This window comes from Vanacampus margaritifer, chromosome 2 (assembly GCF_051991255.1).
Source record: "Vanacampus margaritifer isolate UIUO_Vmar chromosome 2, RoL_Vmar_1.0, whole genome shotgun sequence".
Classification (NCBI taxonomy): Eukaryota; Metazoa; Chordata; class Actinopteri; order Syngnathiformes; family Syngnathidae; genus Vanacampus; species Vanacampus margaritifer.
The window spans coordinates 4,682,174-4,707,384 of record NC_135433.1 but is presented as its reverse complement, the minus strand read 5'-3'; the positions used below and the strand labels follow the sequence as shown (position 1 = coordinate 4,707,384).

The 25,211-nt window shown below is 39.9% G+C and overlaps 1 protein-coding gene and 1 long non-coding RNA gene across 6 annotated transcripts in view; one reads left to right on the top strand and one right to left on the bottom strand.

The window, feature by feature from the left end:
- The window catches only part of fgf12a (fibroblast growth factor 12a), a 65,844-nt gene that overhangs the window by 11,266 nt on the left and 29,367 nt on the right, over positions 1 to 25,211 (bottom strand). For all 4 annotated transcript variants that reach the window (XM_077556488.1, XM_077556485.1, XM_077556486.1 and 1 more), the window contains one exon: positions 18,151 to 18,254. In XM_077556488.1, the coding sequence (XP_077412614.1) occupies positions 18,151 to 18,254 (104 nt within the window). The remainder of the gene's footprint in view (positions 1 to 18,150; positions 18,255 to 25,211) is intronic.
- LOC144043190 (uncharacterized) overlaps positions 1 to 25,211 on the top strand; it is a 44,940-nt gene that overhangs the window by 15,883 nt on the left and 3,846 nt on the right. The window contains exon 3 of one of the 2 annotated variants that reach the window (XR_013291064.1): positions 10,744 to 11,049. This is a non-coding gene — a long non-coding RNA (uncharacterized LOC144043190). Of the gene's footprint in view, positions 1 to 10,743; positions 11,538 to 25,211 lie in introns of those variants that run through there. The other variant, XR_013291063.1, reaches the window with a different exon arrangement.

The window sequence follows — 25,211 nt, the reverse complement described above, 5'->3', positions numbered from 1 at the left end:
TTTTTAATGGCTTGTATACAAATAGTTGGCTCTCTGAAGTGCCCGTCCACCCATGAAGTGTGAAATGAAACCACCACGTAAATCTTTTGCTATCTGCCTAGTTCTGAAAACGTGTCTGTGAGCGAGCTGTTCGGCACTTCAGACCCATTTTAACGTCATGGTGGACATCATTTAAATAATAGAAGTTGACGAGATATGAAGTCATCGTGATTTGAATTCATGACTAAACAGGATTTGAAGTCATGGGATTTGTAGTCATGACGAGATTTGAAGTTGTGGCGATATTTTAAGTGATGATGAGATTTTAAATCAAGACGAGATTTGAAGTCATCGTGATGAGATTTGAATTTGTGACTGACGAGATTTGAAGTCATGATGAGATTAGTAGTCGTGATGAGATTTTAAGTTGTAGCCATATTTGAAGTCATGACCAGATTTTAAGTCAAGACGAGATATGAAGTCATCGTGATGAGATTTGAAGTCATCGTGATGAGATTCGAATTCATGACTAAACGGGACTTGAAGTCATGGGATTTGCAGTTCTGACGAGATTTGAAGTTGTGGCGATATTTGAAGTCATGATGAGATTTGAATTTGTGACTGACGAGATTTGAAGTCATGATGGGATTTGTAGTCGTGACGATATTTGAAGTCGTGGTGAGATTTTAAGTCATGATGAGATTAAAAGCCAAAACGAGATTTGAAGTCATCGTGATGAGATTTGAAGTTATTGTGATGAGATTTGAAATCGTGATGGGATTTGAAATCGACAACTTTAATACCTTGTCACAAGGTATTTGAAGTCATGGGATTTGTAGTCATGACGAGATTTGAAGTTGTGGTGATATTTTAAGTGATGATGAGATTTTAAATCAAGACGAGATTTGAAGTCATCGTGATGAGATTTGAATTTGTGACTGACGAGATTTGAAGTCATGATGAGATTAGTAGTCGTGATGAGATTTTAAGTTGTAGCCATATTTGAAGTCAAGACGAGATATGAAGTCATCGTGATGAGATTTGAAGTCATCGTGATGAGATTCGAATTCATGACTAAACGGGACTTGAAGTCATGGGATTTGCAGTTGTGACGAGATTTGAAGTTGTGGCGATATTTGAAGTCATGATGAGATTTGAATTTGTGACTGACGAGATTTGAAGTCATGATGGGATTTGTAGTCGTGACGATATTTGAAGTCGTGGTGAGATTTTAAGTCATGATGAGATTAAAAGCCAAAACGAGATTTGAAGTCATCGTGATGAGATTTGAAGTTATTGTGATGAGATTTGAAATCGTGATGGGATTTGAAATCGACAACTTTAATACCTCGTCACAAGGTATTTGAAGTCATGGGATTTGTAGTCATGACGAGATTTGAAGTTGTGGTGATATTTTAAGTGATGATGAGATTTTAAATCAAGACGAGATTTGAAGTCATCGTGATGAGATTTGAATTTGTGACTGACGAGATTTGAAGTCATGATGAGATTAGTAGTCGTGATGAGATTTTAAGTTGTAGCCATATTTGAAGTCAAGACGAGATATGAAGTCATCGTGATGAGATTTGAAGTCATCGTGATGAGATTCGAATTCATGACTAAACGGGACTTGAAGTCATGGGATTTGCAGTTGTGACGAGATTTGAAGTTGTGGCGATATTTGAAGTCATGATGAGATTTGAATTTGTGACTGACGAGATTTGAAGTCATGATGGGATTTGTAGTCGTGACGATATTTGAAGTCGTGGTGAGATTTTAAGTCATGATGAGATTAAAAGCCAAAACGAGATTTGAAGTCATCGTGATGAGATTTGAAGTTATTGTGATGAGATTTGAAATCGTGATGGGATTTGAAATCGACAACTTTAATACCTCGTCACAAGGTATTTGAAGTCATGGGATTTGTAGTCATGACGAGATTTGAAGTTGTGGTGATATTTTAAGTGATGATGAGATTTTAAATCAAGACGAGATTTGAAGTCATCGTGATGAGATTTGAATTTGTGACTGACGAGATTTGAAGTCATGATGAGATTAGTAGTCGTGATGAGATTTTAAGTTGTAGCCATATTTGAAGTCAAGACGAGATATGAAGTCATCGTGATGAGATTTGAAGTCATCGTGATGAGATTCGAATTCATGACTAAACGGGACTTGAAGTCATGGGATTTGCAGTTCTGACGAGATTTGAAGTTGTGGCGATATTTGAAGTCATGATGAGATTTGAATTTGTGACTGACGAGATTTGAAGTCATGATGGGATTTGTAGTCGTGACGATATTTGAAGTCGTGGTGAGATTTTAAGTCATGATGAGATTAAAAGCCAAAACGAGATTTGAAGTCATCGTGATGAGATTTGAAGTTATTGTGATGAGATTTGAAATCGTGATGGGATTTGAAATCGACAACTTTAATACCTCGTCACAAGGTATTTGAAGTCATGGGATTTGTAGTCATGACAAGATTTGAAGATGTGGCGATATTTTAAGTCGTGATGAGATTTGAAGTCATTGTGGTGAGATTTGAATTTGTGACTAAACGGGATTTGAAGTCATGATGGGATTTGTAGTCGTGACGAGATTTGAAGTAGTGATGAGATGTAAAGTCATCATGAGATTTGATGTCGTCATGACGAGTTAGTTGTGATGAGATTAGAAGTCATTGTGATGGGTTTAAAGGTCATTGTGACAAGTCTTAAAGTCGTGGCGATATTTGAAGTCATAACGTCATGAGACTTAAATTTGTCGTGACAAGATTTAATATTGTGTCCGACAAGATTTGAAGTCCTGATTTAAAGGCATCGTGACGAGTTTTAAAGTCGTCGTGACCAGATTTGAAATCGTGATGGGATTTGAAATCGACATATTTAATACCTCGTCACAACAAGTTTTAAAGTCATCATTGCAATATGACGACTTAAAATCTTGTCTCGTCGTGAATTTTCTTTTTCACTGCAAGGTGAATTTGTGTTTGGTGAAAATGCTGCCTTCATGAGTGAAAAGCTTTTTAATGACTTCATGGTTGCTCAACCCACCCCCCCCCCCCCCAACATACTCTGGGCTCTGCTCCAAGACTCAGGTTCCACCACCAGTTGTTATGGTAATGAGAGCTGTCGTGTACCTGTATACAAGAGGTTGGGGATATACAGTCGTTCACTTGTATAAGACAGAACCAGGCTAAAAATGTGCTATAATTCTGTGGGGGAGTATTTTTGACAAAGGCATGTCCAGACACCTGGAAATTGAATTAAAAAGTTTAAAAAAGCACAACTTTTTCTTTTTTTTTTTAATGTATACCCTCCGCACTCCGTCTTTATCTGAAGCAGACACCTTGAAAACGAGTCAAGTTGTATTTGGGCAGATAGCTGTAGCGATGCAGAACAGCTGGATTGGTTCTACACAGCCTAATCTCATTTTAAAGCAGGATTTGTGTGTGTGTGTGTGTGTGTGTGTGTGTGCGTGTGTGTGTGTGTGTGTGTGTGTGTGTGTGTGTGTGTGTGTGTGTGTGTGTGTGTGTGTGTGTGTGTGTGTGTGTGTGTGTGTGTGTGTGTGTGTGTGTGTGCGTGTGTGTGCGCGCGCGCGTGCGTGTGTGTGTGTGTGTGTGTGTGTGTGTGTGTGTGTGTGTGTTGGCAATATCTCCTGCAGGTTTCTGTGCCCTTTTGAAGTTGGCCAATTTCCAATTCCCGCTGGAGGCGACCATTTATGGCAAGCTGTGTGTGCGTGCACATGTGTGCATGTGTAAAGTCACAGAAAGAATTAAAGTACAGCTAGTCAAAAAAAAAAAAAAAAAGGTTGAGGATGTAAATGAATTCGACATATTCTTTCTGCTTGTTACATTTGCTCAATTATGCACAAGTAATTAGAAAAATATTACAGTGTAGGTTTTCAGTTAACGTGTACTCCCTTACTTGCTTAAAAACGTCTTTGTGGTATTTGTGCACTTTCTATGATACTCTTAGATGCTACAAGATTGTCCCAAAGCACTGTGCAAATAGGAATTGGTCTCAAGGAGGAAGTATGAGAGCAAAGATTTGTATGTCTGCGAGAACCCTGGATTGTTAATGGTAGTTCGGATAAGTCATTTATTAAGGGTAATGTTAAAATAAAATAAATTTGAAGTTGCTCGGTTATTCAAGTTTGTAGAATATTCCTTATTCAAACTTTTAATATAAACAGTTGTGAGTGTTTTTGGGGCGGCGCCAAGTTTTAGCAGTCTTCTTCTATTGTGATTCCTGAATTATAAAACTTTAGTGGTGTTGTTGACCACTAGAGGGCAGTACAACAAACTGCGAATATTAACATTGACATTAATTAAACGCACCGATAGGAATTAAACTCCATCTCTATTTCGGCTCACCAGCTAATTGCGTTGTTTATCTGTGTGTATCCATCTCATTGGTGTTACAAAGTATGGACTAATTAAAAATAAAGGCTGCCATATGTTGTCTAAAGAGGACGCGCGTGTGTGTGTGTGCGTTTGTGTGTGTATGCGGGCGCTATGCTCGCGCAGCATTTCACAGCTCAGCAACAGCTTGAGTCACTGCCCGATCATTCCTAAAAGACGCGAGCATGCAAGGCAAGCACCGTAAAGGACTTTGGGAAGGTGAGGTCACTGAGGTCAGCGCAATATGGACACCACTCCGCGGGTCAGCAGCAGGGAGGGCAGGATCGAGTTATCTGGGCCTGCGGACGTTGCGTCAAAGTGCAGAAGTCTCTATCTGGGCTGGGGCTCGGCGGGTCACGTCCTGCCTGTCTGGCGTGCGTGTGCAGGCGTGCGTGTGTGTGTGTGTGTGTGTGTGTGTGTGTGTAAGGCAGACAATGACACAGTGCACACCATCAAGTATCGGCCCTTCTTCATCTGTTATAAGTCCAAATCGGGTCAAGCACATTACAGCAGTGGTTCTCTAAATGGGGTCCGAGAGATATAATTTGGGGGTTCATAAATTAACTCATTCACTGCCATTGACGGCTATAGACGTCAAAAAATCATTTGAACTATTTTTATTTGTTTCACATTTTTTTCCACTTTTGTTAACAAGAGTATGAAAACCTAGAATTGTTTTTGTTCATTGAGAACAGATATGAAATGTGATTAGTCATGAGTTAACTATTGAAGTCATGCGATTAATTACAATTTAAAAATGTAATCGTTTGACTCCTTTAATTTTTTTTATATTTTCTTTTTTGTTCAATTATTTAAACTCAAGATTAATCACAAATTTTATATCCGTTCTAAATGTACAATACATTTTTTTCCTAGGTTTTCATACTCTTGTTAACAAAAGTGGAAAAAAATGCTGAACTAATAAAATAGTTCAAATGAATTTTTGACGTCTATAGCCGTCAATGGCAGTGAATGAGTTAATTTGCAATTAATATTGTTGGAAAATGCATGCCTTTTCAATTATACAACATATTTGACAAGACCTCGTATAATATAATCTTATGTTTTAGTGCAAGGATAAGGAAGGAGTAAGGCGGATGATAACTGCCTGTTCATGGGTGTATACAGTATGTGACCTTGCCAAAGAAGATGTTTCATTTTGAAATGTAGCGCATATGTGCAGAAGTACACTGGTCCACAAACATACTAAACCAATTACCAAACTTGAGATATAAGCGCTCTATGGTGGCAGTGAACTCAACTCAACTTATTTCACAATAAGTAGCAGTTTAAGCAAATTTTGAACAACTCTTCCAGAGAGGCTTAAAGTAACCACATAGCTTTGCCTTAGGAAAATTGGCTTAAGGCTAACAAACAAAATATACTAACAGTCTCAGTTTTAGAAGCAACATGTATTTCAACACAAACAATGGTGCAACACGTAGTAATATAACAATACCAACAGGCATATATTCTTTATCCTCTACAAAAAAAAAATATTAGCTACATTTAAGTAGTACAAAATATTTTAATTGACTGTGATTTTGTAAACTAGCTCATTTCTAATTGCAGCCTTTAAGTTCTGCCGTGACCATACTTGCAGTATTGTACTTTATAAAAACATATAATAGGCTAAATAATTAAACCGAATGTAAAGAAGTAAACGTCATGATTAATTCATTGTGTGTCTTGGCCATTAGGGGGCAGTATAATACAGAAACATTTTTTAGTCCATATCATACATCTACGATAATACTGGTGTAGTTTTTTGGGTGAATAAAATTTGAACTATCGTGAAATTGACGTGACGCGTGACATCATACATCTTCGTCTCTATTTGGGGCGTACATGCGTCGCTCGCTGCTGCATAAAAACCATGTCGGAATCGTGTGAGGCTGTGAGCTGCAGCCAGTTCTGTCGGCAAAGTGGGAGTGAGTTACTTTCGTCGTGTGGAGGCTGTTTGGTTACAAGAGGTCAGATATGGTGCAAAAAATACAATTGTTTGCAAATTGTGCAGGACAACTGTTGCCGTTAAAGTTAAGAGGATGCACAGGCTAAAAAAAAAAAGGGACACGCGAGGATGACATGGACACAGCTTGTGTTGTTTGGCGTGAACAAAAGTTCATTACTGGAGCACTCTTGATTAGACGCACTCCTTATAAAAACAAAAACAAACAGACTGTTGTTAGATAATACTGAAGTGGCCGCGTATTGTTTGGATAAGATGAACAATCTGCGGTGGTTATTTTACCGTGACCGGTAACTCTCCTCATATTTGACGTGACTTTTTATGCTAAGCTAACGTGCTCTCGACAAGACGGCGTAAACATGCACATTTGCGTTATTCATACCCACTAGTAATGTCTACAAGCAATCAAGGCATTTTCTCGCTCCTCTTATTGACCAATCAGAGACATTCACGGCAAAATAACGCTCACAGGAGGGTTGCCGGTTACGGCAAAATAACACCATACGTTTCGTTTTTTTCCATATCGCCCAGCACTAGTTAGCCCATATATGACAGTTTGCATTGTGTTAGCATTAAGCTAGCAGACTTTCCCAAGCAGAACGTGGTTGTTTTAAAGACATAACAACACTGTTTTGTGTTTGGTTTGATAATAAACTTCAATTGGAAATGGTAATAAACAAAAATGTCCACTGTCTGCGATATAGCTGCTCGTTGTTTAGCTAGCGCTGCCACCATTTAGCAGTTTTGCTCGCAAGTCAAAGCATAAAAAAAAAAAAAAAAAGTCAAGCAACAAAAAAAACACAATTATTTGGATCACTCGTACAGAAGTCAAGGTACTACTGTATTAATTACATTTAAATTGATTTGGCTCAGTTGCTTTCTCCGGGTTAAAATGTTCATAATATAACAATTCCCATGGCATTTAGGAGTGCACATGATAGTTATGTTTACTGTAATTGGCAAAATTTTCTCTCCTGTAAAAGGTGCCCGGACCAAAAAAAGTCACAAGCATGAGAGCGCTGTACTGCTCCTCAGAAGCTGTCACGCTACAGTGTCCCCTCCAAGCAACGCAGGCGCAAGGACATCATCACTCCTTGAGCTTGGCTTGGACTTTGGTTGCGTGTTGAAGAAAAAGCTCTTGGGAATGATAAGGGCAGCATGTAAGTGACTTTGAAGTCTGACAGTGCGCCTTGTTTGCCGATGACTGAGTGGGAAAAATGAGGTGAGGAACGCGGGTCGCAGTCTCTCATGATTAATGAAATCTCCTTAATGGATTCGCGTGAAGCACACAATGAAGAGGAATAAACACCGAAAAGGAGTGCAGCACGCTCACGCTCTAAAATGCATGCCAAGTGGTTTGTGAGTTGCTTTGTCTGAGAGGAATACGTAATGAAGCGTAGTTGTTAGAGCTACCAAAGAAGATTTCAGGGCTAATAAACAGAAGAGTGATTACAAAAATGCATATGAGGGTCATCTTGAAATTGCTGTTTTTTTTTCGTTTTGTTTTTTGCCAGTCATACAACAGGTTTAATATACAGTATATACATTTTGTGTGGTTTGGTTTGGTTGTGTTCTGTGAGATTTTTGTGTGTGTGTGAAATTCTGGCTGAGAAACACAGCCGTAGACCACTGAATGAGTAAATAAATACTTAAATAAATAAATAAAATAAATAAATATTTTTTTTCGCATTTTTTACAAACCCACAAAAAATCTTTAAACAACCACAAAAAGCTGGGAGATATAGGGGAAAATATCTGTGAAAAAAATATATATATATATAAAAAAAAATTGGGGAAAAAGGGTGGAAAAAACTGTGAATATACAAATTTGTGGGTACCAACATGCATTCACTGTATTTTTGCTTTAAGTTGTAATATCATGAGTCACCAGTAGTTGGCAGACATAGCTTAAGTTGCACTTATTCTGTCCTATATTACAACATGAGTATAGCCTTATACAATTGTTTCAGCAGAATTTTAACTCTTTGACTGCCAAAAACGTTAAATAACGCTTAGTAAAATCCTATGGAGGAGTGCCAAAGACGTTAAAAGACGTTTTTTCAAAACAGAGGTGAAACTAACCATTTTCTATTGTTGATTACTGAAAAACGGAATAAGGTAGAAACAAACTTTTTTTTCTGATGAAAGATGAGAGTCCAATCTTTTATTTGGTAGTATGTGTGTTTCCATAGTCCAAACACATAATTTTCTGTGGACCTTGAAAGATCAGTCAAAAATGCTTAAATCGGCTGGCACCCACGGCATCCTTTTTCTGAAAACGTCTGGCAGTCAAAGAGATATGCAGAGAACCTCAAAAATATTTAAATTTTGAGTGAGTTGATTTTTATGGGGGGAAAATGCACAAAATGAGTTCTTGCACTTGATGGTTTGCTGTTCAAGCTGTTTTGTGCCGTCCTTGAATGGTAATTTCTATGCAAGAGAGCCCTTTGCACTGGAAGAAAAAATCACCTTATGTGGTTATTTTGTTGTTTTCTTCAAACCCTTTGTTGGTGGCATAGAGCATCTGATATTTTATACATGCATTGAAAATGTATTATGGAAAATTACATATATTAAGAGCACGTATGTTACATGTATGCATGCATTTTGTCCATATTTGCATTTTTATTTATTTTTTTACATTTGGTTTGAAAGTGTGTGTCCTGTGGGGGTCACCCCAGTAGCACTGATGAAAAATTGCAGCATATAAGTTGCCCATCCCTGCCCTAGACGGGGTGATGCTATATTGCAAAGCCCACCTCATGTGGGCAGAGCATGGCATCAAAGGCTGATGACCGTTTTGGGGCTTCACCATCATAAAGTGTGCGAGGGCCTGTTAATTGCTGGGCGCAGCTCTAATTTACATCACATTTATATAGGACTGAGAATTGGCAAAGGGTATCGCTCACGGGTGCCATTCCATTTTTCAGCTGGAAGCGAAAGAAAACACTGGGGAACAAAACTGGGGAACAGTATATAAATGTGAATTATGGAGCATGTATTAATGTTCTAACATTATTAATCCCTTCTGCAGTTAAATGTCATCTCAAATCTCAGGGGTTCTTAAGTTGGGGCTGTGAGATAAAAAATTCAGGAGGGGTGAAAGTGCGACTTTTTTTTTTTCTGTTCGGGCCTCTCATCCATATTCTTATCTATAATTTGTGCTTGAAAATGTTGATGTGCATGAGTTGGTGCTGCTGTTTTGGCTGGCAACAGAGATTTGAGAGCATGTAAACAATAGTATCCATTAATTCAAATCATGGCTGATTGCAATTGTATCAAAATAGAATGTGTCTCTCTTCACCTTGAATTCAGAAAGCATTGTGTTCTTGTATTCCACATCTCCGTGCAGGTTAAGGAAGTGTTCCTTTAGTTTTGCTAGATAGCAAGTTGTGCTGCAACTTCTCAACTTGGAATTGCCAATAATGAAGTTAGGACATTGACTCCCATAACTAACTCAGCAGATTGAATGAAAACAACAGAGGCCCCAAAATTGAACCCTGTGGAACACCATACGTTTCGTAATACAGGAAGTCTTTGAGTTACGGCCGAGTTACGTTCCTACGCTGGCGATGTAACCCGAATTTTGAAATAAGTCAGATTTCACTTTTAAAGCCAGTATTTACATCAAAATACTTACAGTAATTAAAAAAAAAAACATATTCGCGTGACCCAGAAGAGGCCGGAACCAATGGAGCTAATGGAAACTTACATGGAAATGTGGCGCACCTGATGGCGAGCCGACTTGCTCGATGGACGTCCGTTATTGGAGGTACCAACAACGCAACTTTAAATAACTTTAAAACGGCGTGGTTAGTGTGGGAAATTAACGAAAAAGAAGGTGCTACGGACGAGGCACAGGCGCCGTAAAGTCGAAACGGCGTAGGTCGCGTACGATGCATGTGAAACAGCAGACAGACTGAGGTCGCAATTAATAGGTAACGTGTGAACGCTTACTCAAAAAATCAGATTTCACCCAAAAATCGGAATTGAGCATTAAGACTTGCAGTGTGAACATAGCCTATGTCTCTCGGCTGGCCTGGGAACGCCTTGGGATACCGCTGGAGGAGCTGGTTGAAGTGGCTGGGGAGAAGGAAGTCTTGGCTTCTCTACTAAAGCTGCTGCCCCCGCGACCCGAACTCGGATAAGCGGTGGAAGATAGATGGGAAAAAAAGACAACTTTGGTGAATAGGTTTCCAGAGAGGATGGGGATGAAAAACAACTCGTGCATTTTTTTGGAAAAACAAGGCATCTTTCATTTAAACTTTCTCCATCATGAAAGTCATTAATCAACCTTTTTTGTGCCTTTCTGTGTTTTAATTTTCTCAATTTCCTAATGATTCCACTCTATCTGCTTAAATTAAGTCTGTGATTATTGATTTGTGTGTCAGGTCCCTGCGAGAGGCGAGTGGTGACGTCGTTTGGCAGACGAAGAGAAAAGAACAACAGCGAGATGTAATGGATATGAAACTGGGCTGCCAGCAGAAGTGCGTTGAACGCATTCAGAATTCTAATGAGTGTTGGCGACAGGTGTTCTTTGACTTTGTACCAGGCTGCAGACGATTCTGGAAGGACTTCCATTTGAATTTGGGCCTGAGCCAGGAATGCACCTGAAAAACTTGGCCTTAAAGAAAATCCCAGGACTGACATGGAATCCCCAAGGTGCTCATTCATATTCCGTCAAGAATTCAGGTCAGGTATGGTCTAGACTGGTCGATTCTCTCACACCACTTTTCCTTTTCACTCCCCGCTTCTCTGTTTGGTCGCTCCAAAGAGTCAGCATGTGGTTGTGTGTTGACCTTGCTGAAGACCTTCCAGTGATGATGAATGACTGAAAGCAAACCACAAACGTGCTAATATCCCAATGGTCAAGGAGAGAAATAGCTGAATGGCAAAAAAAAAAAAGCTTTTTGTCTGAAAGGTTCTGGCAAATAATATTTTGTAAATACTTGGTCATTCATAACCGAAGACAAAAAATAGCTGTTTGAGGCATCACCCATAAAATCTGGTGATCTTAGCTCAAGCTTTTTAAACAGAACAAATGAAGCAATTCACTGAAAACTATGCATGCTGATATAAAACGTGAAAGCCAAGGTAGCATTTCATTTTGGCTCTTTTTATTTTTATTTTTTTACCTCAAACAAAAATTAACCACTCTCTCTAACCTTCCTCAACGTTGACTCACTCCTTTAGGACCTTCAGTGAAGGTTTTACTGTGACGTGCCATTTATTTCCGTGACATAAATAAGAAGCAGTGAATTTAGTCCCGTGTTAAATAAAAAAAGAATAGGAGCAGTTACTCTAGATGGATGGATAGTTAGCCCGAGCTAGATGGTTAGGTGGATAGAGATAGATGATAGGCCAGTCAACCGACAAGGAATATACGCTATTTGTACAAAAGTCTCACAAAAGACCACTCTCAAGCAGATAATGCTGTAGCTAGCACAAAGAATTGGACGCGAGTCAGTAAGAGAAAGCAGATTCCTCCACCAAAGAAAATTCAGTGGAGCGTTGTATTTTGCTTTCCCATCTGTTTGTTAGTTAGCAGGCTACTTCTTTGTTAATGGAGGATGACAGACAGATGGGTGGCACCATTATGATGTTCTCCACCGATACCACAAGTTACTCATGTGCTGAAACTAAATTCTTATACCCGCACATTTTGCCAGATGCTCACTCACTGAAATTCTTGGCTTATGTTGATACGCACAAAACTTATGTGACTTGCGTGATATTTCTGTCTATTCTAACTTTGTGTCCTAATCTTTGCTATTGGGCAAATTCATTGCTTGGAAAGGGGGGTTTTAAGACGACAAATCTAAGAATTTTATACAGTACGTCAACTGTGCTAAATACCTACAAAAAAAGAGAAGTAATTAACGATCAGGTATCCTAAGTCCTTGCATTGACAGACAGTAAAACATGGGCACGGAGTGTGGAATAATATTGAAAATCAATGGAATTGTTGCTTCCACTGTCTGTTGGATGGATGGATGGATAGCTAGCTAGCCAGCTGGCTAGATACTTAGCTAGCTAGCTAGCCAGCTGGCTAGATACTTTGCTAACTAGCTAGCCAGATAGATAGATACTTTGCTAACTAGCTAGCCAGATAGATAGAAACTTTGCTAACCAGATAGATAGATAGCTAGATAGATAGATAGAATGACGATTCTTGCTGTGCCTGGCTACAGCAAACTAGGTCATATTGAGAAGAATTTATGAATAATGGAAGGGGTATGTATCTTCATTGTAGCTGCTCAGCCCCCACACACTAACAGGGCTAAAACACTCCACACAAGCATTATCAAGCCCGCTCACTCACAGCCTCATCAGCAAAAGCCTCAATAGGGCTCTAACCAATCAACGGCGACCACTTAAACTGATGAACACCGGCGGCATAAAAAAAAAAAAGCCAACAGCTACCTAAATGGCTTCCCAAATCTCACGCCGCCACGGCACGACGAGACAGAAAAGCAGCAGTGAGAGAAGCGTGACCAAAATAAGAGGGATAGTCCACAATAATGACCTCCCATGAGAGCGATTGCTGTGTACGCTTGAGATTTTAGGGAGAGAGTTGATAGTAAGACAATAAAACAAGCGCACGGATGGGCGAGAGATGAAGAGCTTGTCAGATAGAGAACCGTATGGGCAAACAATAATAAACGCAAGTTGCATTGAAAGTAAAAAGTGAAGGGCTTATTTTATGGCTGTCATTGCACCATGTGGAGTGTCGTAAATGTGTGAACACAAATGTTCCCCTTGAAGCGCATATTAAATTGTAGAGCAGGACAATTAATTGAAATCAGATCAGATTGTTTGTTTGTTTGTTTGTTTTTTTACATATTGTTTCATTTCATGAAACATGAAAAGTTGAAGTGATAAAGTTTCAGATGTGTTTGCATTGTTGTAATCTGATTTATGGCATACTGATTTATGTTTGCGCCGTTTGGGCCTACATGCCAGACATTTTGTTAAATAGTCGTAGTGAATTCTTGAAAGACTGCAAGTCAAAGTGCTTAGTGAGATAACAACTCTAATTGAAGTTGAAAACTGTCTTTCATATTAATTCATGGTTAATTTGCTTTTATTTATTTAACCTATAAATCCAACTCAATTATGTATAATAAATCTGATATTGTTTGTCACACAGATAATAATTTATTAATTAATTCGATTCATTATTTATTCAATCTGTATACAGCACAGATTTGTTTATTTATTAATTATTTATTTTTAATAATTAATTTATTGCTTGTGTTTTTTGAACACTACACGGGAAGAGGACTAAATATTAAATCTCAATCACAATATTGGGGGGCAAAAATCTCAATTTAGTAAGTTAGTGTTTTTAGTGTGTTAGCAACTCTAATTGAAGTTGACAAACTGTCTGTCATAATAATTGATGGTACATTTGCTTTTATTTATTACACATTTATGTATGATAAATCTGTTATTGTTTATTGTCACACACTTATAATTAATTCATTCATTCATTAATTGTAGTCATTATTTATTTAATCTGTAGCACAGATTTATTTATTAATTATTTATTTTTAATAATGTATTGCTTGTGTTTGAAAATTAGACGGCAGGAGGGCTAAATCATTGCATGTTAAATCACAATCGCAATATTGAGGGCAAAAAGCTCAATTTATTTTTCAAAGTTACTCAGCCCCACTAAATTCCCACACTGTCTTCTACATGCAACCTGTACTGCTGAATAATCGTATGCGGGAATATGCGCTTTGCAATCCATATGCTAATTTAGTCCATCTACTGTATGAGCACCGTCCGAGGCTCATAAGTCCAGCTCTCTAAACATTCTGCTTACTGATGCATGCGGATTTCCCATGTTTCCCATCCCGGCAACCTGACCAAAGTGCATTTGCCTCATGTTTTTAATCAAAATGCACTTTCTGCGGTCATCGCACACACACACACAAAAAAACACTCCATTTTGACAAACATTTCCAGTGCATGGCCAGAAAGGTCAAAATTGCATTTGCCGGCCCATAAAGCGGATAATTACCAGGATGAATGGAGTGTCACGGCTGTTAGGCTGAAAGTCGCCATTTGACCGAAGAGCACCGCTCGGCTTGTAATTCATAATGATCGTGACGCCGCCGGACGCAAATGATGCTTTCATGAACGGGGGTGCACGCAGGGCCCGGGTCACGCCGTGCGCTCAATTTGCCGTCATTCCAATGAATCACACGACGGCCCGGGTGCTATTTAACATTAATTAGACTGTGGGAGGTTATCGCTGAGAGCATTACGAGCTTGTTTATGAGTCTTAACTCTTTGACTGCCAAGCGTTTTCAGAAAAGGGATGCCGTGGGTGCCAGCCGATTTAAGCATTTTGACTGATCTTTCAAGGTCCACAGAAAATTATGTGTTTGGACTATGGAAACACACATACTACCAAATGAAAGATTGGACTCTCATCTTTCATCAGAAAAAAAAAGTTTGTTTCTACCTTCTTCCATTTTTCAGTAATCAACAATAGAAAATGGTTAGTTTCACCTCTGTTTTGAAAAAAAAACGTCTTTTAACGTCTTTGGCACTCCTCCATAGGATTTTACTAAACGTTATTTAACGTTTTTGGCAGTCAAAGAGTTAAGTTATGAATGAAATCAGTCTAGCCAGATGGGTCACGTTTGCTCACTCTACGTCCTTGTCTGAACCCGCACGGGCCCAGGAGCCCGCTCAGGTCGGAAATGATACAAATTTGCTGGATATTGCATCTCTAGAGCAAAATGGTCACCATCTGGACCCGTCTCATTCTTGATAAAACGGCTCCCTTACCAGTACATGCTTTCAAAAAACACGCCGGTCTGTCCTTCAAACGTTTCATGAGGATTTTGACATTTTAGAAACAAGTGGGCCAGATGGGCTGCGGTTAACACAAACCCCCCCCCCTTCCTTCATTTACTGCCATTTGCAACTGGGTTAGGCACCACGAGACTGCAAGTTATATAAGTATGTTAACTAGGGATGTGCTTCTGTCTCTACTGTATCCGCGCGTATGCCACGTTTTCACTTCCTCTGCATGTCAAACATTCCAGTGTGTTACCGAAGCGCGTTTTCATCCTCACCGTAACGGGCAGCAAAATTCAAGTTGACATCCGTGACTCTTTCCACCCCCACCCGGCGATTGGCTACCCACACTCGCCCGCGCTTCTCGCATCTTACGCCGCATAAGAAATCTATCCGCGCAATATTTACTCCCCCGCTGTGTTCATTTCTGGAACCCAGTGGAATAATAATTCTGTTGATGCGGGATTCGGTATATAAAAGTAAAATGATCATTGGTTCATATTAATTCAAGGAATGAAAAATGCTGACAAGCAATAAGAAATATGAATGTGCAGAAGACTGTTTAAATTATTTTTCATTTTAAAGATGATAATAAGTTTGGGGTCACTAAGAAATGTCTTCTTTTTTTTTTAGGTATATAGAAATATATATCATGATTCAAAGGTTTGATGTCACATAGAAAAGTTTTTTATTTTATTTATTTATTTTTTTTAGTAAAACGTGTATGTAACGTAGCTACACATAAGATGACCACATAGATGTTTCTGTGTGCTAAGTTGGATCAGTTTCACATAAAGACATATTTCCACGGACCGTTATAGACAAAAATAAAACCAAACGGTGAAAAAATACAACTCACTCTTGCGCCGTTAGTGAGAGCGCATGTTTTCTTTTCAGTGAGCTGGCCGTTCTCATCTAATGCTACATAGCTAGCATGTCGTAAGATGGGACATTGTAGCCAGGCTCCAAAAAATGAAGCATTTCTCTTTTTCCCTTGTGCTTTTATTGTATTTAAGGATAGAGCTGAATACGTTGCTAGTGTATACGTTCCCACAACCATCTTATTTTTTTATATTGTCGGACCCACGCAGACGTATGACTGCGTTGTGTTGTTGACCGGAGAGTTATGAGTCTAATGATAGCAGCAGACTGGCAATTTGAATGTCCTGTGTAAAATGGCTGATTGGAAGACTCGATGTCACAAAGTCATTATTAGACACTGAAAATCGATGCACAGTAGTAAAATCAACGAATGAGTTCAACCCCTACTCCTGACAGTCAAAGTTTCCCCCAAAAAATTTTATTAAATTGATCCAAAATAGTCTAAATATTTTAGTCTAGGCCCTCCTGTGTAGATGTTGCAAGTTGTCCCCATGATTGAGTTATAGTAACTTGAACAATAATTGAATAAACTATTATGACTGATTCCAAAACTAGTATCCACCAATTTGTTGTGTAATAATTAGTGTCGTTCCGATAGCGATACTGGTATCGGCAGAGGCCCCGATACCACCGTTTTAATGCAGTATCGGTGAGTACTTACAAGTAACATGCCGATACCATTAATTCTGACGCTAATATAGGACTTTGAATGCAGCATCTTGTGTCTTGCTCGTTCGTGCACAACATTCACTGATGTGTGTCATGTTCACTGCATGCCGAGCCAAGATATCCTATTGGCCCTTGAATGCTTTGAACCAATAGCAGGTCAGCTTTTTCATGTTAAGAGAAAAAAAAATGGTATCGGTATGGTATCTGCATTGGCCGATACCGCAAAGCCGGGTATCGGAATCAGTATCGGGGGGGCCAAAAAACGGTATCGGAACAACACTAGTAATAATATAAGGAGGCAATTTAATTTATATCAGTGTTTCTTAACTTGAGTTTGATGGAAGCCCAGGAGTTCGGTAAGTCAGTCTCACGGGTTCGGCGGAGGTCAAGACACACACCCGACTTGCTTGGCCTATCTATGCTGCATAGAATTTGGTGCGCTCAGTAGTCGACTTTTGATTGTTATGATGGCACGGCATGAGATTTCTTTATTATTGTAATCCCTTCATACTATGTCGAAGAAAGAAAGTGGTCGGACGAATATATGTGCAAGATGAATTCACATGTGTATCGGAACACATGGTGTTCCACAGGGTTCAATTCTGGGGCCTCTGCTGTTTTTATTATTGTTTCTGCTGCCCCGGGGTTCCATCTTAGGAAAACAGCGGTGGTTGTTTTAAAGTGCTCTATAAATATAGTGATGGGAGTCAACGTCCTAACTGCAGGATTTGCAACGTCACGTCCAGGACAATTAGCTAGCTAGCAAAATCAAAAGGAACACTTCTAAGCTGCATGGAGATGGGGAATGCAAGAACACAGCACTCCAAAAATATTGCTCTAAATTGTCCATAAGTATCAATGTGAATGGCTGTTGGTCTGTATGTGCCCTGTGATTGGCTACCGCCCAGTCCATGGTGTGGGTCAGCTGCGATGGACAGTTTAGAAAATGGATGGATGGATGCCATAACATCACCTCAAAGTATTTTCTAAGTCCTTGGATGTCAAACATATGCTGGTAACATCCAATACAATGATATGTTGTGATGTTTTGATAATCAATTTAACTTTGCAACCGAATCCCTCTGCTAGCTCTCCGATCTGAATTATCCTCAGTGCATATCCAGCAACAAGCGAGCGCAGCGTTTGTTTGCAGATAAACTTGGACGGCGAGTCAATAAGACGAGAGCTGGCAATTTGAAACAATGAGTCCTGAACTCAATGTCGAATTAAATGTAAAACATGTGCCATGCTGCTTGATCAACAAAGTGGGAGGATAAAGTGGTTCACAACAACACAATAACAGTACATCACAAGGGCTCTTGTGCTAATGCTGGATAGTCATCAAAGAGGATGGAACCAAACGTGTGCCGAATGCAGAAATGCTGGTGACACACTCACACACACACACACACACACACACACACTCTTACCGAGCTGTAGAGCATGCCCTCGCCGTTCATGCCGATGTAGAAGCCGCTCTTCACTCCCTGGATGGCCACCACTCTCAGACCCACGGGAATAAGATTAAACAGGGCTGCGCAGGCCAAGTCAGGCGGCATGTACAAAGAGACAAAAGGAAAAGAAGAAGACAATTTAGTTTTCACTTAACTCTCATAGACGGGAGAGTCTGATCTCTCTGCGCTGCCTTTCTGGCGCCCTGACAGCGGCAAAGTGGACGGAACAAGACGTGGACAAACGGCAGCCACCTGCCAGACGAGCTTTAAAGGCAAAAGTTTGGCAATAAGGGATATGGCTTTATTCATTTTGCTGTCAAACGAGATGAGACGATCGGCTCGGCGGTAACGTTTAACGTTCAAATGAACCTGCAAAATTACGCAGAGCGGTTTTCATAATGAAGACAAATAGATTTGAAAGCTAAATTGACAGGGATTTTCCTTTGATTGACAGGCGATGACAGACTGAGCGATGGTGTTGCACTGAAACCGGCAGTATATTTCCACGGCAACAGTATGTCAAAACTAAAATCATGAACTCATTCAAACCCAAAATGTATAAATATGTTTTTTAATACTTTGTCCTGCACTCCCAAAAACGTATTTATATGTTTTTGTTTGCTTTTTTTTGTTTTTATGCTAAAGCATACAGAAGGCTTTGATGCAACCTCTGAACTGCAGAGAACGGGCAAAGCAATGATAGTAATTACAAAAACGGCCAGCAGGTGTCAGCAGAGTATAAGAGATCAGCCAGGGCCATGTTGCAACAAGCTCTTTTTTTCCAAGTGTTGTGAATGATGATGAAACTTAGCTATATTTTAATGCTAATTTCTGCAAAACGGAAACAGATGCAAAATATACTTTTTTCCTGATGAAAGAAGAGACTCTTATCTTTCTTTTGGTAGGTTCCATGTTTTTATAGCAATAGAACACCAAATTCTGTCAAAATCAGTCAAAATCCAGTAAAACAGCCGGGAGCGAAGGGGGTTGCTTGAGGGAAAACTGCTGCGAGTGAATGAGTTAAGTGGTAGCTTCATTCCGCTTTTTATGGTACAAGTTTGCGATGCATTGATAGTTAATCACATGATAATAATAACAGAGGCTGCTTGTATTAATGTTTAGCGCGTACGTTCACGATTTGGCATATTTAGCTTTTCTTGATCTCAAATCATCTCTCTCTCTTGAAATGAATGGAAATGTCCTTAATCCGTTCCTGACTACTAATACAAGGGTATGTGAACTTTCAAGCACAACTGTACGAATCGAATTTCCAACACCAACAAAGTGGGTTTACTCAGAAAGGGCGAGGAATGGCTTTTGAGTACAATAGGATAAATATAATTAATAGATATCAATTGCATGCGCAAGTTAATGTGACCTAATGCAAATACACCCATTTCTATAGTTTTCTTAATGGGTTACCTTCTCTTTGTTAGGAATATTAATGTGTGTTTTAAAATATTGTCTGCATAGTTCATCAAATATTTTATGATGGCACCAGTTTGAGCCTCCAACACATAAATTCACATATTTTATTCCGTGCAGGAAAATTAAAAAAACACTTTGAAGTCAACCAAGGACACATAATAGATTGTCTTTGACTTTGGAAGTTCAATTGTAATGAAGCATCTAACGCTAACATGAACTTGAAGGGGAAGTCAACCCCCCAAAAATGTATTGACAATAATATGTACTATGCAGCCCCATTAGTCAAATACGATATTCTGGTTAATATTGTGTTAGTGGAATACGAATAAAGCAGCAAAATCCAGCAATTTTTTATCAATATCAGAAGGCGGCCATTTTGCCACTTGCTGTCGAGTGGAAATGACATCACAGTTGCTCAGGTCTCAGGTAACAACCAATCACAGCTCAGCTTCAGAAAACAGGTGAGCTGTGGGAGAGTCGTTGCCTGAGCCCTGAACAATTGTGATGTCATCTTCAGTCGACAGCAAGTGGCAAAATGGCCGCCCCCTGAAATGGATAAAAATGGCTGGATTTGGCTTCATAACTCATATTCTACAAATGTAATACTAATCAGAATAATTAATCACATATATCATTGTCAAGAGATGTTTAAGGTTGACTTCCCCTTTAAATGAGTTGTAGTGTAGCCTAAAGTATTTGCCCCCCCCTGCCCGACTGATATTTACATACTCTTAAAGTTCGTATTTGATCGCTTAGGTTGCCCGATGTGACAAGTATATTGTAATATGTTGGCCTCTTGTGTCAGACAGGATTATTCAGTCAAGTACAAGATTCACAAAATATCTTACAGTGCAAAATGTGCCCAACAAAAGAAAATCCACAAGCAACACATCAGCACAAACTAATACAGCAAAAAGAGCGCACCCTGGCATGCAGCTATTCTGCTTTATCACAATAATGTCTGCGAGTTTTGATCCCATTTGACTGACTCGGCAACATAAGCGAGGCGCCTCCGCGTCGTTATCGCATTCCGTTATCACCGAATGCTGAACGGTGCCGAAGTGCTGCACTAAAACACAGACGAGCAGAATTTACTCATGTCCAAATATCCAATCCCGTTATAAGCGCTGCTGTTAAATCCTCGTAAATCACAGCCATGACAGCGCATTTTAATATTGAAATCGTCGCGGAAGACTCTCAGGAAGATGACCTCCTGGAGGATGTTGATCACGGCAACGATAAGAAAGTGCTTATTAGAAATTCTCATCATCCAGGTCAGTGGTTATCAAGAAATGTCAGATCGGAAGCAATTTGCTTCTTCTGCGTTCATTAACATACCCAAGAGTCATTGCTATCTCTGTGGCGTCACTTGGACTGAATGCGAGGACACGACTGTGACTTTCATGGACTTTTGCGAAGGGACATTTGCGATGGTTTCCCGTGTATTGTGGCGATGATTGTCCGGCGAGTGGTGATGAGGGAACATCAGATAAGGCTGGCGGGGGACGAGGGCAGACGTGCCGCCACAAGATCGTCCTTAGAGGAGATTGAATTTCGCTCCAAAAATATTGACTGCCGCTCACGACCGTCGATGGTGGTGGAAATTTGCCCCCGGGCCACTGACGCAGCTGATTCACACGGGCGACTGTTATGGTCACGTGTACGCTTGAGGCACACACATTATTGCAAAGGCATAAGGGTCCGCTTGAACCCTAAATTCTTCACACTCAGTCACAATTGTTTTATTTCTTCTAGTGGCTTTATGTAACAATTTGCCCCAAAATATCTTTACATTATTTTTATTTGACCATTAACTCATTCACTTCCATTAACGGCTATTGACGTCAAAAATTCATTTGAACTATTTTTATTAGTTTAACATATTTTCCACTTTTGTTAACAAGAGTATGAAAACCTAGAATTTTTTTTTAATTATACATTTAGAACAGATATCAAATTTATGATTAATCATGAGTTAACTCTTGAAGTCATGCGCTTACTTACAATTAAAAATTAGGAGCGTCGGGCAGTTAAAATCGTAATTAATTGCATGACTTCAAGAGTTAACTCACGATTAATCACAAATTGTATATCTGTTCTAAATGTACAATTAAAAAAAATCGAGGTTTTCATACTCTTGTTAACAAAACTGGGAAAAAAATGTTGCTAGGATGTCATTGTTTGTGTTTAACTCTTTTACTGCCAAAGACGTTAAATGACGTTCTGCAAAAACCTACGGAGGAGTGCCAAAGACGTTAAAAGACGTCCTCCCATTTTTTTTTTTTTTTGAAACGAGTGCTGGGAAGGCTTGCGGAGCTCTCCTGAAAATTTTAAGCAGGTCTCGTGAGCCTAATGACTATTTTTGGCCCCTAGAGGGCAGCGATGACTCTCTTTTAACAAGATCGGGTGGGCGTCAGTAGAGGCGGAGCTAGAGCGTTGAGCAGGAGATCAGAATGGAAAACAAAGGAAAAATGGCGGCCGGTCGCGAGGAGCTAACGCCAGAGCCGTTTTTTTCAAAGACCAAAAGCATCGCTAAAAAAGCACATTGTTGATGACGATGATCATCATCGATGATGAAGATGATGGTGACTCCGTGGTTGGAAAGCATTGACGCGGCAGTAGAAGACGTTAGATGGAGCTAGATGGAGGAGCGAACGGGCAATGGCGAGCGTTTGCAAGCAGCTCTACACTTACAAGACGAAAGGCATCGACCAACGCTAAAAGAGTACATTGATGACGATGATAATGAAGGTGAATCCGATCTTGACGGCGAAATTGGAACCGCTGACGCGGCGGCTATGACGGTGTCGTAACGCGGAGCGCAACCGAGCACGCACAGGCGGACGTTCGATCGGACGACGGAGAGTGCCCCGAGTCCAATGCATATTCATCGGAGGAAGTGTGTACAGTCTGCTACTTGCTTTTTATTCCCCGGAAAAAAAGGCCGTCAAGAAAGTGTAACGTTTGCACGCAAAACGGACCAATGTGAAAGTGAAAGTAAACTGTTGTGCGCGTCCTGGCGTCTCCTTGCACGCAGGAGAGCGTTACAAAAGGAAAAACTGTATTTGAAACATCCACATAATTGTAAGTAGTACCACAGTTGCACACATTTGTAAATAGTTTGCGAAATTGTTTTGTCAAATTGTTACACTGTTGAATGGAAATAAACGTATTTTGCAATCAAAAAACACTTTTTCATTGTTGGTGAAAGCGTTTTACAGAAGTAAAGCACTATTTAGGTGTTTGTGGCATCATTCATGGACAAAAAGAAGTGTACAATTCACTAGAGTGCATGAAATAACATCGTTTCACAAAAAGCTCTTTTTCTCCGTTTTTTGTTTCAAAAGAGAGAATTTCTGTGAAAGTAACCATTTTCTATTGTTGATTACTGAAGAACGGAATAAGGTAGAAACAAACTTTTTTTTTCTGATGGAAGATGAGAGTCCAATCTTTCATTTAGTGTGTTTCCATAGTCCAAACACAACATTTTCTGTGGACCTTGAAAGATCACTCAAAATGCTTAAATCGGCTGGCACTGGCGACAACCCGTTTTTGAAAACGTCTGGCAGTCAAAGAGTTAAATATTTGTTGCTTAAAATATTATGGGATATATGCCACGGAGGAGGCGGGACTTCCGACTTCCCGGTTTCACACACGCGCACTGTTTCCGGTTGCTGTTTGCTACGTGTGGGCCGCGTCCCGTTGCTTGTGCCCCACGGTTGCGCGTTCCCGTTGATGGGTGCGAGTGTGTAGTGTGTTTGTGTCAGTTCTCCGAAGCATTTCAGAAAGCTGAGATGCCTTGCACGCTCGTGCCCATCGGTGGGGGGGGTGCGAGTGTTGGAACGCGCCCCATGTGTCGCAGCAGTGGCCGGAAACGGCATGAGTGTGTGTCTTACGGAAGTCCGTGGCATCGACCCCATAGCGCCGTTAGCAGTAGCACGCCAATGGCATTTCTCATTACGTGTTAGCATTAAGCTAGTGGATTTCAAGGAAATGTTATGTGGTTGTTTTAAAATTAGAATAGGGCTGGGCAATAAATTTATTTTAAATTGAATTGAATCATTGAAAATTTGCTAAATCATGAAATAGAGATAGGCCTACATATAAAAACACTCTTGTCTTCCGGATTATTACAAGATGTGTTATCAAGGTTTTTTTTCTTTTTTTGCACAGCGATTAATGTTGAGTTTATGTTCATTAAAACCAGTAGACATTATTGTTGTGGGAACATTTTGTACAGTACACAATAGATGAAACCGTTGAATAAATGGTTATTGCTTCAAATAAAATTGATTAAAATCGTAATTGTCCAGAAGGACTGAAAAAAATGGAGATTTTATTTTTGGGCCATATTGCACAGCCCTAATTTAGAATGTATAATTGGGTTTGATTTACGTTTATTTTGACACTAAAGTTGGAGTGGCATTAAACAGTTTGAAGTCTTTATAATTATATATTTTTTTGAAGAATTGTTCACTATTGGCCAAACTGCTTGTTGTGAAATTTGCTACTGCCATACATTACTGTCTTGTACTTGATATCTCAAGCAACCACTCCACTTAACTTGAGGAATAAAACCTCTGTTTGACTTGAGAATGTTTTAGGTGGCTTTGGTATAAAAAGTTTGAGAACCACTGTGAGTAACTCAGGGTGGACTTAGTTAACCCTGAATGTTAAGATTTCAGCCATCCATGACATTTTGGACCACGACGGTATTTTGTGAGAACACATTCCAAAAGGCCCAATCCCACAGTGAACGAAAAAATGTCTTTGAACTTGAATGCCAAGGTCGCATATCCAAATTTAAAGCCTTTTGTGCATCCCACAAAGTCGAGATCAAATTTATCTGCATGGGTTGAGAAACCGTTCCAAATTACCACCCGGGAGCTGAAGTGATTAGAAAGCCTTGTTTCATTCCATCCATCACCTTTGATCATTCGACACAGATGGAGTGTGAAGGTGTCAGAACCAATAAGAAATATCTTTCGCTGCTGTGCCAGCAATTACTGAAGACGATCAAGGGATGGCGATCAAATTAATAACGGCTCTGATTTCTGAAATGGGTGTTAATGAATCGAATTAGGTTTCACAGCCTTCAATGTTAACAAGCTGTCAAAATAAATGCTTCTGTATTTACACCGACGTCGCACCCCCCCCCCCCCCCATCTTGAAGTACTTGAGTGCATAAATTGAGCAAATAAAAAACGTCAGTAGAATTCACTTCAGGTTCAGGTCGCACCTTGTATGCGGGTCGCATCATTCCCCTCGGTACCATCGGTTGGGTGGAATAACCGCTGAAAATAAATGACACTTTCCGTTTGCCGCTGAGGATGTCGCAGGGCAGAAAGGAGCACGGTTCAAGGCTAGAGGGCTGATCTATTATTCAAATACAGCAGCCTCTAAATCAATACGCCCGTGGCAAATCTGAATACAAAACTCTTTTGCGCTGCTCCAGCCTTTTCCAGCATCGCCTTCCTCTCCATCCCATTTTCTTCCTACCTTCAAACCGTCGGCGCTTGCCGCACCACATATGGAGAATTATTTATCGGGTACGAGCGGAGATGGTGGTATTTTTAGTTTCATGCGGCTGAATAATTCACCGCGGCCCT